At 38.4% G+C, this 12,798-nt stretch overlaps 1 protein-coding gene across 2 annotated transcripts in view; it reads right to left on the bottom strand.

Annotated features, from left to right (window-relative positions):
- Positions 1 to 12,798, bottom strand: part of TBCEL (tubulin folding cofactor E like) — an 80,304-nt gene that overhangs the window by 57,395 nt on the left and 10,111 nt on the right. For both annotated transcript variants that reach the window (XM_007450612.1, XM_007450611.1), the window contains exon 2: positions 1,420 to 1,569. In XM_007450612.1, the coding sequence (XP_007450674.1) occupies positions 1,420 to 1,552 (133 nt within the window). In that variant the 5' untranslated portion in view covers positions 1,553 to 1,569. The remainder of the gene's footprint in view (positions 1 to 1,419; positions 1,570 to 12,798) is intronic.

Here is a 12,798-nt window from a genome sequence, read left to right as displayed (position 1 = left end):
TATCTCAACTACCAACAACAGAACCATCATCCATGCTGTCACCTTACCATGTGACACTAGATCCATGTGATTCATGTCAGGGCTACCACTGTGTTCTTATTGGCCTCAATTCTTTCTTTTCTTAATTTAGTTCAAAAGTATCATTCTGGATAGCTCTTTTCTGTCTGATTTGTATTTTCACCTTTTGTTGCCTTTGGAAATTATCTCAAACCATTAGATGGTCTACCTGCTAAAGCACTTCTGTTCTTCATATCACTCAAGGGATCTTCCTCGCTTACGTGGATCCATTTAAAAATCTATATCTTTCTCCCGTACTTGTCCATCAATCATTCCCCTTTCATATCCATGTAGAATTTGTCCCTTATGAAAATCAGACTTTTAAAAATATATAATCATCATGAGAGAAAATGTTCTAAAGTCTTAAACCATTCAATGAATTCAGTCACACTATTGCTTGTTCAAAAATATGTCAATAAAATCACTCTTCCTATCTCTAATAAAAAGGATAAATATGAGAATTCACCCACTCTTTTCCCATTTGGTATAAAGCCAAGGCTCACAAAAGTGTACTTCATTAATGGAAGCCTCAAATAATATGAACTTTCAACTTAGTACTTTTCACAGAATCAATTTTCTCAGAATGGGAGTGGATCCTGAAAAAATGAGCAAGTAAGAAGTCCACTTCTTTCTGTTGTTTCAGTTTATATGGATTGATAAGATAGCTGCATTGACAAATAATAAACATTCAGTAACCTTTGGACACAAGAACTAAAACACTGTTCAATATTCATCTCCCATCACTACAAAGAATTACTTCCAACAGCAGTTAATTACAACGTCAAGCTAAAATGCAAACCAAAAACACACCTTGCACGTTTCTAGTTGTAGATCTTTGCTCACATAATAATCCCCCTCCTAGAATGTCTTTATCGCCTCTCTAACCAAATTCTACATTCTTGAAGGGTTAGTTCAAATCTCACAGCTTTGAACCCTTTCTTGATCCTATAAATGAACTCTCTAAATTTCTTTCCCAATCACTGTGCCGTTCATTTGACTCAACATAAACTACCTTGTGTTATTATATATTTTTGTAAATGTGAATATGTTGTAATCCAATAAACTGTAAGGCCACTGAGGACACAGGCCAAGCTTGTACTATCTGCACCCTCCAAGTTCCTTGAAATATTATCACTCAAATATTGCTCTCACCCTATGAGTGCAACTAAAATGCCTTTTGGCCAATCTGCAGGAAAATAAATCCTTTCAGGTTTTCAAAAACACTGAAATCATAGCAAGGGAGAAAGACTATTCAACTCATAATTCAAAATAAAGGGAATCATTTGCAAATAAGGCAATATTCTGGTTTAATGTCCTAAGTAAGCTCCAGTAAAAAAGTGTTTTAGGCCCCATCTTTCTTACCTTTCATAGGAGAGCCCTGAGGTGTGGCTGGGACATGGACTCCCATCCCAGGACCACGGCGGTAAGGAAAGTTTTCAGGACTATATTTTTCACATAATACTTGCATAAAACTCCTCCCACTAGGTTGATCCATCTTCCTTTCCTAAAATTCTACAAGAAACCAAGAAATCATCAAAATTTATTTATTTACTCAGACAAGAAATATTTATTGAGAATCAATTATTTATAAGGTACTAAGCTAGGCACTGCATACACGTAAGACAGGCAGGGAGAAGCGTTAGATGCTGCAAAAATACAGGGGAAAGATGATGAGGGCCCAAAGTGGTACAGTGGTAGTACAAATAGATTTAAGATCAACTTAGAAAGCAAGCTTTTCAGGAGTTACAGGGGCTGAGGGGAAGGTGGAGTCAAGGCTGACCCCCAGGTTTCTAGTACAGGAGACTAGGTGACTAGTGACACAACTAAGAAAAAAGAAAATATGGAGAGATCTAGCTTTAAGGAGGAAACTGATGAATTCTATTTTATACATGTTCAATCTGAGGCATCTGTTTCAGGGGAACAGTCTGAAGTTGGGTGAGGACTGTGAGCTAGAGGCGGAGATTTGGACCTCATCAGGAAATATCATGAGTAAGAATAGTAGGGCACTAGAACTCTCTGGGACACTGATATTTAAGATAAAGGCAGAGGAAGCAAAGCCATGACGGAAAAGTAAAAGGGATGATCAGAGAGTGAAGTGTACAGCTTCACTGTACTGAGAAGTTTTGGTGAGAAGGGGAGGAAGAAGATGGGCAGGAACAGGAGAGAGTACAGGACTGGGGGCAATTGCCAAGATTTTTCCTCTTAAAATAGAAGAGAACTGAATACGGTTATAGTTTACAGAGAAGCAGCAAGTGAGAGTCTGAAGTCTGAGAATGACTACTGGTACCTGGTCCTAGGAAAAAGCAGGAATGAGCATTAAAAATCTTCTAAAAGGCTGTTTGGTACTACCCATATAGTACTCCAAACTGTTTACCATTGGTGGTGATATATTTACTTCACTATGCTGCACTGGTTTACTTTTGCTTATACAGTTTAATTATACTGAACGTTAGGTATTTTTCTCATGTGATTGTCCTAACTCCACCATTACATTATGAAGGGGAGCAGTGCTATGTGACTCTACTTTTTCAGTATTGATTCATAGCATCTGGCAGAGTACACTACACACAGTAAGGGCTCAATAAATGTTGCTGAGAACTAAAATCACGAGGCTCCAGTATGCTGAGCAGAAAGAGAAGATTCAGGATCAGGAGTGGGTTTAAGTCCCACCCGGTTCTACCACTTAATAGTTTTGTGCCATCAGGCAAGACAGCGCATTTCTCTGGGACTCAAACGTCTTATTCTGTAAAATAAGATATTAATATCTATACTGCTTGGAGTTCAGCGTTACTGTAGAGCTCTAAAATGTGCAAGTGCACTATTGAGATTATAGGGCTCTTGTCAAGCTCTAAAACACACAACTGTTATTAATTGTAAAAGGAATTTGTAGTATGGTAGAAAGCACATAAACAGAAAACTTAGGCTCCGTCATTTACTAGCTGGGTAAAACATAAGCTAGTTATCTAACCTCTCTCTACTCCAATTTTCCCACTATGGATGAGCTAAAATTTTCCTCTTGGGTTTGTAACAAGAATTTGAAAAGGGCATAAATATACAAGTGGTCTTTAAACTTGGCCCATTTTCTAGATTACTACCAGGACCACGAGTATTGTACTTTGTGAAATCAATTCACAAATGCCTAGAACACAGAGTAGACACTCATTGAGCCCTTGTCCCAAAGTTTTACCTGTACTTAATTTATCAAAGTTTAGCCTATGTAATACATTTCATAACAAGTATATCACAAGTTACCTTGAAAATATAGGGCTGCCCTCGGTCAGGGTCATCATTTGGGAGCTTAAGAACAGAGCCTGTTTTAGGACAAGAGAGTTTGTTCTTTCTATCCAGAGTGGTAAGTATATGCTGCTGTCCTCTATCCCAGCACTGTGTCAAAAGTGAACTGTGTGGGTTCATCTAGGACTCCAGGAACTTTCAGGTGGAAAGGTTCTTTTTCAATGTAAACTCATCACCAACAGCATAAAACACAGAGCAGGTGCTATGCCACTAGTGACAGGCATCATAGTTCTTATCAAAGACCTGTCTCAAGCAGAATGCCAACAGAATTTTCAGGAATGTTTAACAAAAAGTCAAAGAAGTTACACTGCTACCTTCCATACAACTGGCCGTTCAAAAGAATAAACAGTGTGTGGGAGGGTGCTGAACTGTCAGTGTCAAAATAATAGTCACCGAGTTTAAATAGCATCTTTTAACTGAGCTTCAGAATCACTTAAACTCCAACCTCTTCAATCCAAGGGCAATAATCTTATACACGATTTATTTATTTATTTATTTATTTATTTGCGGTACGCGGGCCTCTCACTGCTGTGGCCTCTCCCGTTGCGGAGCACAGGCTCCACGGCATGTGGGATCTTCCCAGACCGGGGCACGAACCCGTGTCCCCTGCATCGGCAGGCGGACTCTCAACCACTGCGCCACCAGGGAAGCCCTACACAATTTAAATACAGACAAACTGAGTGTGGAATTAAAGAAACCTCAGCTAAAACTGGAGTCTGGACAGACCTATAGGCAGAGCCCTCACCCCTGCCATGCAACATTAATGACTCCAAATGGGAAGAGATGGAGGCCTACATCTCTGACAGGAAAGTGTTGCCTACTTTACTACGCAGCGGGAAGAAGAAAACTCTTTGCTCAAGGACAGCCCAGCCAATCAGAGACCACAGCAGCCCAACCAACCTCCATACTTTGGACTCCCAGCTTCCTCCAATGGACTGTTTGGTTATAACACACTCCCCCTCCCCTCATTTCCCCTATAAAAGCAAGTTCCCCTTCCTTGTTCTCTGGATTTGCCTGTGGTCTGCCACAGTTTGCATATCTCAAATTGCAAATCCTCTGGCTATTCCCAAATAAACTGGCTTTTGCTGGTTAAATAACTGGCTATTATATTATTAAAATTGATATGAGGGATGGTGAGGTTCGAAACATATGCAAGTCAAAATAAGTGTTAGTAAGCAAGGAATCATGGGAACTTAAAAGTTACTCCTTATGGCCCCATGCTTTCACAATGCTTCCAAATAGTCTGCTTTTTTTTTTTTTTTCCTAAAGACTTAAAAGCAATGCCAGTCACCTTCATTGGTCATTTTCCAGGATACTCTATTGGAACAGCATTCCAGGCACGCAGATAGTGTACACAATAATACATGGGTTTTGAATTAGAACATTAAGATTGCAAAATGGATCAGTGACATAAATCTACTCAAAATCTGTTGGGGCAGTTCGAGGAGGAACAGTAGGTGGGAAAGGAAAACTGAAAACCAAATAGATTGAAAAATGAGGACATACAGGACGGAAGAAGATCTTTAACTGCAGACTTTTAAAAGGTGTTTTTGGAGGTGGAGGGGTAATCTATGACTTTCTGGAAAGAACCAGTGTCAAATAACATCTGACTACCTTCTACAGTTGGCAGAGGTCTAATACATTTGTAAAAGTGTGCTGAATTGGTGCTTAAAGCCAGGGAGCCAGGAATCCGGGGTGATGTTGCTTGTTTCCATTACCAAGTCATGGAGTGTGCCTGTGAAAATCTCAACTCCTTTGTGCCTCAAATCCTGACTATAATATGCTTTCATAAAGCACTTGGTAAAAGTGCAAGTTGGAGGATAAGGTGCTCAGCCCAGTCACCTAAGTAACCTCAATGGCTATCAATTTGTACTTTCTGTTCCCAAGGTCAGGTCAAAATTAGTGTGAAACTCAACACAACTGGAAACAGAAAATAGGCCATGTCTGACCATGAAGAGTGGAAGAGGTGCAAGATATAGCCTTATGCTGGTATGCAAGATCAATATTTACTTCACCAAAAAATTTTATGGTAAATTACCACACTTCATAAAGTGTAAATACTACCAGCCTCACTCACAACTTCCAAAAAATATAAATACTACCCCAGAGTCCCAAAACATGCATTTTAAATCTTATAAAAAATAGGCTTATCTGCCTATATATGCATAGACTACCTCCAGAAGGATAAAATAGAAATTAGTAAAATTAATACCTGTGGTTGACTCCAAAGAGAGGAAATGAGGAATAAGGTGAAAAGGAGATTTCCTTCTCACTGTTCAACCATTTGAACAGCCTGAACTCACCAGGTGCATACATCACCCTTTTTTTTCCATACATTATCTTTTCAAAATACAAAACATTTTTAAGTGATTTATCTGGGAATGACCTAATAATTTGTCAAAGTATTTTTTATGTCCTCATTATTATCAACTGTCTGTGAAAAAAATGCCAAACCCGACCATGTGAAATATATAATATTAACTTTCAAAGGAATTGGGAATTGAGGAAGAAAAGAGAAATAAAATGGGTGTCCAAACGGAAATACTTTTGTAAAAGAGCATTGGTAAAGAAAAAGAAAGCAGAACAAAACACATCTGAGCCTCAGAACTAAACTACAATCAGAATGAGAGGTAGCGTTGAGAAGGAGGGAAAATGATTCGTGGTACTCTCATAGTCATTACCATGGCTTTAACAAGGGCAAAGCAAAAGCTCCACTATGAAGTGTAGAGAGGGGTGGGAAGAACACCCTCAGATCTGCCATGTTGCTTCCTTTGCTAGCCAAGTTAAATGTGTTAATAAAAGTTACCCAAATAGTTCATCCAAATTACCCAAATGGTATCCAAACTATTGTGACTCTGGAACCACAAGGGCCCCAGCAGGCAGAGGTTACAAAGCCATAGCCTAAAGACGCTGGGGAGCTTCAGGCCTCCCAGTTGCCTCCTGCTGTGGAGACTAACAAAAGAATGGGGCTTCCTACAGCAAGATTCAAGTTACTGGAATAATAAACAGTTGGGAACTGATTTAGAGTTCTAAAAAATAAATTGCAATAATTCAAAATATGCATTAATGTAGGATGAGGTTAAACACCCAGGAAGAGTTTTCATAGCATAAAAATAATAGAGAGGAGGGAAACACTCCCAAGTAGCTTAAAATTATTTTCAGTCATTTGACATGGACCCATTTATATACAACTAACCAATCTCATCTATTCATCAGAGAAGGGCAGAGAAAACCACATTCTCAAAGCTACCTGCCAATATTTTGCTACCAAATACGTGAAAATAAAACTTAGGTTAAACATTTTGGCCAAAGGCTCCACAATTTCACCTTAGGGTTCCTTTGGTCAGATGACATTTCATTCCAGGCATTTTTCTCTTCTCAGGTGCCTATTTCCTTTACAAGACAATCTGAGAATAAGAATTTACCACTTGTTTAATAAAAGTGGAGACCACAAATATATCTAGTTTTCTCTCTTTTTTGCACCTTATCAAGTGGTTCCAATTAGGCTTATTTGCCTATTTATTCATAAAATGTGTGCCCTCACAAAGCTTACAGTCTGGTGTGATTCCATTCAACAAACATGAACCAGACACCAAATCTGTGCCAAGCTAAATACTAAAGAAAGTGAGAATGAATAAAATCCAAATGCTGCCCTCAGGGCATCCAAAACCTAGAGGGAAACACAGGGAGATAATGCGTACCTGAAATAAGCCACCCAGAAATAGTGAATTCAAACACAAGAAGCGATTAACTTTTTAGAAGTATGATCGAGGAAGTAGGAGGTGAATCCTGAGCCATTTTGAAAGATAACAAAGATTAGGTTAACAGGTTGGAGAAGAGCATTCCAGGCACAGGAAACAACAGAAGATAAACCAGCACAAGAGACATTAAGCGGTATTGCTACAACATAAAATATTTGCGGGGAGCAGGGGAGACAGGAGATTCGACTGAAAGGTGGACAGTGGTCAGCTCATGCCTGACCTTGCTCAGGTTTGACTTTATCCTATAGAGATAAAAGTAAGAAAAGTTTTGATAGACTGCTGTGAATATTGTGCAAGGATGGGGGTGACCGATCTTTATGTAGAATATCAAGGGGTCAAAAATGATGAGAATTTAAAAATCCCTAAAGGACTGGGCAAGTAGGAGTTTATTTACCTTAGTGGAAGCACTTTCAGTACAGACAAGGGAGTAGAAACCACAGTTTAGGGGGTTAAGGAAGTAAACAAATGAAGACAGTAAGTATAGGCCATGCCTTTGAGAAGCTTAGATGAAAACAGAAGAGATGGGACAGTTGATGAAGAAAAACCAAGGGTTCAGAGAGAGAGACAGAGCTGTTATATCTTGTTCTTTTTTTAAAAGAACAAAAGAGGAATTTATAGGCTGAGTTTGGTGGGTAGGGGCATGGAACAGGTCAAAAAACTAACAAAACAAAGCCCAGAAAAACAAATATCATATATTAATGCATATATATGGAATCTAGAAAAATGGCACAGATGAACCGGTTTGCAGGGCAGAAACTGGAGACACAGATGTAGAGAACAAATGTTTGGATACCAGGGCAGGGAAAGTGGGGGGAGAGGGGGGTGGTGGTGGGATGAATTGGGAGATTGGGATTGACATATATAAACTAAGTGTATAAAACAGATAACTAGTAAGTATAAAAAAATAAACTAAAATCCAAAAATAAATAAATAAATAAATTTTAAAAGAACAAAAAGAAACAAAGCTAAGGAGGAGAATCTGGATAGCGTCAAAGAATCTCTTAGTATTACTAGCTTTCTCAATTTTTGGAAGTTTTTTTTTTTTTTTTTAAGCCCATTTAACTTTTGCTTTATGGACTCCTAACCTCATCCCTGCAAAGCTTCCTTTTGCGAAAGACCTCCACTATATCTAAACCCTGCCAGATTCTTGGACGTTTTAGGTAGCTGGGACTTTAGTTTGTTTCCTAAATCTTTCTGATCCTCAGCAAAAGTGTACCCAATAAAACATAATTACTCTGGGAAAGTATATGTGTATTTTACATATTTTTACCTCCAGGAAAGATAAAAATGAATGAACAAATAAAAGAATGGATAAAGAAGATGTGGTGCATACAGACAATGGAATACTACTCAGCCATAAAAAAGAACAAAATAATGCCATTTGCAGTGACATGGATGCAGCTAGAGATTATCATACTAAGCGAAGTCAGAAAGAGAAAGACAAATACCATATGATATCACTTATATGTGGAATCTAAAATATGGCACAGATGAACCTATCTATGAAACAGAAACAGACTTACAGACACAGAGAACTGGCCTGTGGTTGCCAACGGGGGGGGGTGGGACTGACTGGGAGTTTGGGGTTAGTAGATGCAAACTATTAAATTTAGGATGGATAAACAACAAGGTCCTACTGTACAGCACAGGGAACTATATCCAATCTCCCGAGATAAACCATAATGGAAAAGAATATTAAAAAAGAATATATTTATGTGTACAACTGAGTCACTTTGTTGTACAACAAAAATTAGCACAACACTGTAAATCAGTTATACTTCAATTAAAAATTAAAATAAAGAAAAAAAGGGTCTATTGATAAGCTTTTTTCTAAATAACTGCTTCAAAAATACTAGCGATATACATTCTGAATTGTTAAAAATTACCAACTGAAAATAAGCAAAAAACCTATAACCCCATGTAGATGTAGTTTCACCTTTCATTAGCTAAAAGCTAAGCATGTAACTAAGTGCCACCAAAAAGCTTTTCTTATCTGAAGTATATTGAGCGCCACAGCTTTGGTTGACATACCAGGAAGCTTTGGTTGACAGATTTAGAGAGTAGATTAAAAGCCTGAGGACGCACTTTATGGTGTATATTTTTTCAGACCATTTTTTCCATACTATGTAAATACATGATGTTTACACAAAGATTAAATTACTTTTAGATACAGAGCTCTGTAACCTGCCTTTTCACTGAACAGCTCATGAAAAACTTTCTATATCCATAAATATATACATATACAATCTTTTTTTTTTTGCGGTACGCGGGCCTCTCACTGTTGTGGCCTCTCCCGTTGCGGAGCAACAGGCTCCGGACGCGCAGGCTCAGCGGCCATGGCTCACGGGCCCAGCCGCTCCGCGGCATGTGCGATCTTCCCGGACCGGGGCACGAACCCACGTCCCCTGCATCGGCAGGCGGACTCTCAACCACTGCGCCACCAGGGAAGCCTTACAATCATTTTTATGGTCTGTAGAGTATTCCATTAACAAGCTTTTGCACCTGAACTCATGAATGACAGCAATCTCTCCCATAAAAACACATTAAAGACATTGTCCAAGTCAACATACTTAGGCTAGACAGTCTCATTCCGGATGGCACTTCTACCTTCACTTATCATAAAGTACATATACCTGCAATTCTATCTCAGTTACCTCCTTGAGCATTATGTTATATACCTAAGTGTATGCCTTCTTGGGATGAAAAGTAAGGAAAATAAATTAGTTCTAATAACCTTTCAGAACTCTTCTGTAGAATTATAGTTTACTAATTCACAAATTGACTCTGAGTATGCCAAGTGCAAAACTTGAGCATAGCTGATAAGTCCACTATCATAACATACCACACCACCATGATTTCACACCCTACTATGAACCACCCTATTTCTCAGTCTCCTTCTCAACTGTATACTAAACTATATCCAAGTGAAATAATGTAGCACATCAACTTTTCTGGGTAGATTATTTTTTTTAATTAGAAAAAATTTATTTATTTTTTTTAAAATCCAACATTGCCAAATGAAATGTGAATTCAGACTCCTGGTCAGTCCTTGAATTGGGCTATTAGTAGGGCCCTGTTACCCTCTTCACTTATCACAGCACTATGCTTCTCCTTAAACGTACCACAGGTATTAATATATCTAATCCAAATTCTTTATTTCATTATATTAGTGGCACCAAAATATCTAAAACTGTGACTCTACGTTATCAGTGAGTACAGCCCCAGAGCTGTCTGTATTTTCTACTAAAGAACTATACTGCATACAAGGCACATTTGATGTTGGACAAAAGACAAAGTTTTCTCATCCACAACTGCAAATTAGCAAACAGGACTGATTCTCACGCTAGTAGTCTCTTCTACGTAGCACTCAAAATTTCTGATCCAAATGCACTAGCCCAAGGATTTTATTATTTTGATGAGAAAGTATTTGAGAGGAAAAAAATTTAAGAAAATACTGCTGTTTAGATGTAAGTACCTCTTTGTGTGAAAATATTTCTAAGAACTTCTTTCTTAATTCCTGTAGCTTCTAACTGTCCAGAAATGTTGGCTTACACCAATTGTCTATATCCCTACGAAATTAGGCATTTTAGAATACAGAAGAGCACTTTCCACCAACTTTCAGCAATCACAACATAAAAACTTTAATATTCACCACACCCCTTACTTCAATAAATTCCAAGGAGAGTCCGCCCTTATCCCCCTTCCCAACCCCTTCACAAACAAGTCTGCATCCATCCCTACCTTTCTATGTGGCCCAGATTCAATCTGGGAAAATCTCAAGGCTTTTATGTTGCACTTACTCAAAATTCAGGAGTAGAAACATTTACTCTTGAATCGATGCTCCCCAAAAGCCGAGTGTCCCCAAACTGAGATTAACAATCATCTGAAAGACTAGTAATTTTCCACAACCATCTTCTGAAACAGCCAAACTGACACTTATCTCTATTTACAGGACATGAAACTGAGGTGACTTGCTCAGGTTTCCGAGGCCCAACCAGCATGCTAAGTCATACTTTCTGTATCCCTAATCTGTTGAGCCATACTGTCTTCACTGAAGAAAAAAAAAAAAAAAAAAACCATGTCAACAGTATGTAGCATCATGCACAAATCACAGAAATACAACTTATTAAAATTTATGAAAATGATTACAGCCAAAATACCTCTTGTAACCATGTCAAAGTAACTGAACCACAAAGCTAAGCAGCAGTACTGATTGGTCTAGTAACCAAAGGGGGAAAAAATATTCTCAACTTCCCTTTCCTGCCAAAAAGCAATAAATATTAGTTTCTTGAATGGATTGGTTTTCATCAGGAGAAAATTGTATACACATGCTATCTTTCAGCTGTGAATACACAAGTTTAAGGTCAATCTGTTCTATAAACTCAGCTGTTTATAGAACAGATTACCCCATCATCTCTGCTTGTGAGTAACTACAGAGGCTATCAAGTTAAATCAAGGCCTCATTAGGAACGGACTACTAGTTCATCACCCTGCAGCCTTCTAGAGTTTACAGACCATTCTGGCTCACAGCGAAGAATTGCCAGAATGTAAACATCAGCCACACAGAGAGGTTGCCGAAGTTTACAGGTTATTAAAGAAATTCACTAGCCCTTTCCATATTTAGTGCTATAGTGGTATTATTGCCCTATGGTGATATTGCCTAGTGGTAATAAGTGCTGGTTCTAGAACCAAACTGCCGGGATGTAAATCATGACTGACTCCACCACTCCATTTGACTACAAGGAAGTTACTTTGGTGTCTAAGTCTCCACTGCCTCACTTATAAAAGGGGTAACAGATAGCCCCTAACCCCTAGCTCATAGGGTTGCTGAATGAATGGAGATAACATGGGTGAAACAGGTTTCATTCAGTGCTTGGCACATGGAGAGCACTCACTAAATATGGCTTACTATTACTCCTACTGCTACTGCTACCACTGTTACTACTCCCATCACAACCCAGTGAGCATGGCAGCATTAATGTAGGGCTGGGGACTTATTTACAAATTTTGCTAAATAGATTTGCTCTAATATTTTTTGGTCCTGGGCCTATGCTAGTTAATGCCAATTAATGATTCAGGCAGTAAAATGTCTGACATTTATAATGTCACTCCTCCTTAATTAGAAGATCTTCCCTTCTCCACCTGTCTAAATTTTATGCATCCTTCAAGGCCCCACTCAGAATATACTTCGGAGATGAAGCCTTTTCAGATACCTCCTGCCACAATGATCTGTTTCCTTTGAGCTGAGCTCATGGTAAATATTTATTGCCTAAAATATTCAGTGGGCAATTAATCAATCACATATTGGCATGGATTCTTTTCATTTTTGTCCCATTATTAACTCATGCATAGTGTTGTGATTTTCTTTTGTTTGTTTAATATCTTTAGACTGTATAGCTCTTGAGGGTAAGAACCATATCACAATGCTTCTTTCTATCTATCATGGACTGGAACTTTGCACATAATTGGCACTCAATAAATATGCCAATCAGTGAGTTTTCTAATCACTTCTGATTGTGCATATCAAATGTATTTTATAAAGTATGAAAAGCTGGTGTATTAATAAACTCAGCTCAGAGTAGTTACAAACAAAAATGCATCATAGCCACCACTGAATTACTAATTATGTCTACCTCTCCATGGGGATTCCAAAAGTAAGAGATCACATGACAGGGCAATGAATCAG

Source organism: Lipotes vexillifer, unplaced genomic scaffold (assembly GCF_000442215.2).
Source record: "Lipotes vexillifer unplaced genomic scaffold, Lipotes_vexillifer_v1.1 scaffold352, whole genome shotgun sequence".
Classification (NCBI taxonomy): Eukaryota; Metazoa; Chordata; class Mammalia; order Artiodactyla; family Lipotidae; genus Lipotes; species Lipotes vexillifer.
This window is presented reverse-complemented; position numbering and strand designations above follow the sequence as displayed.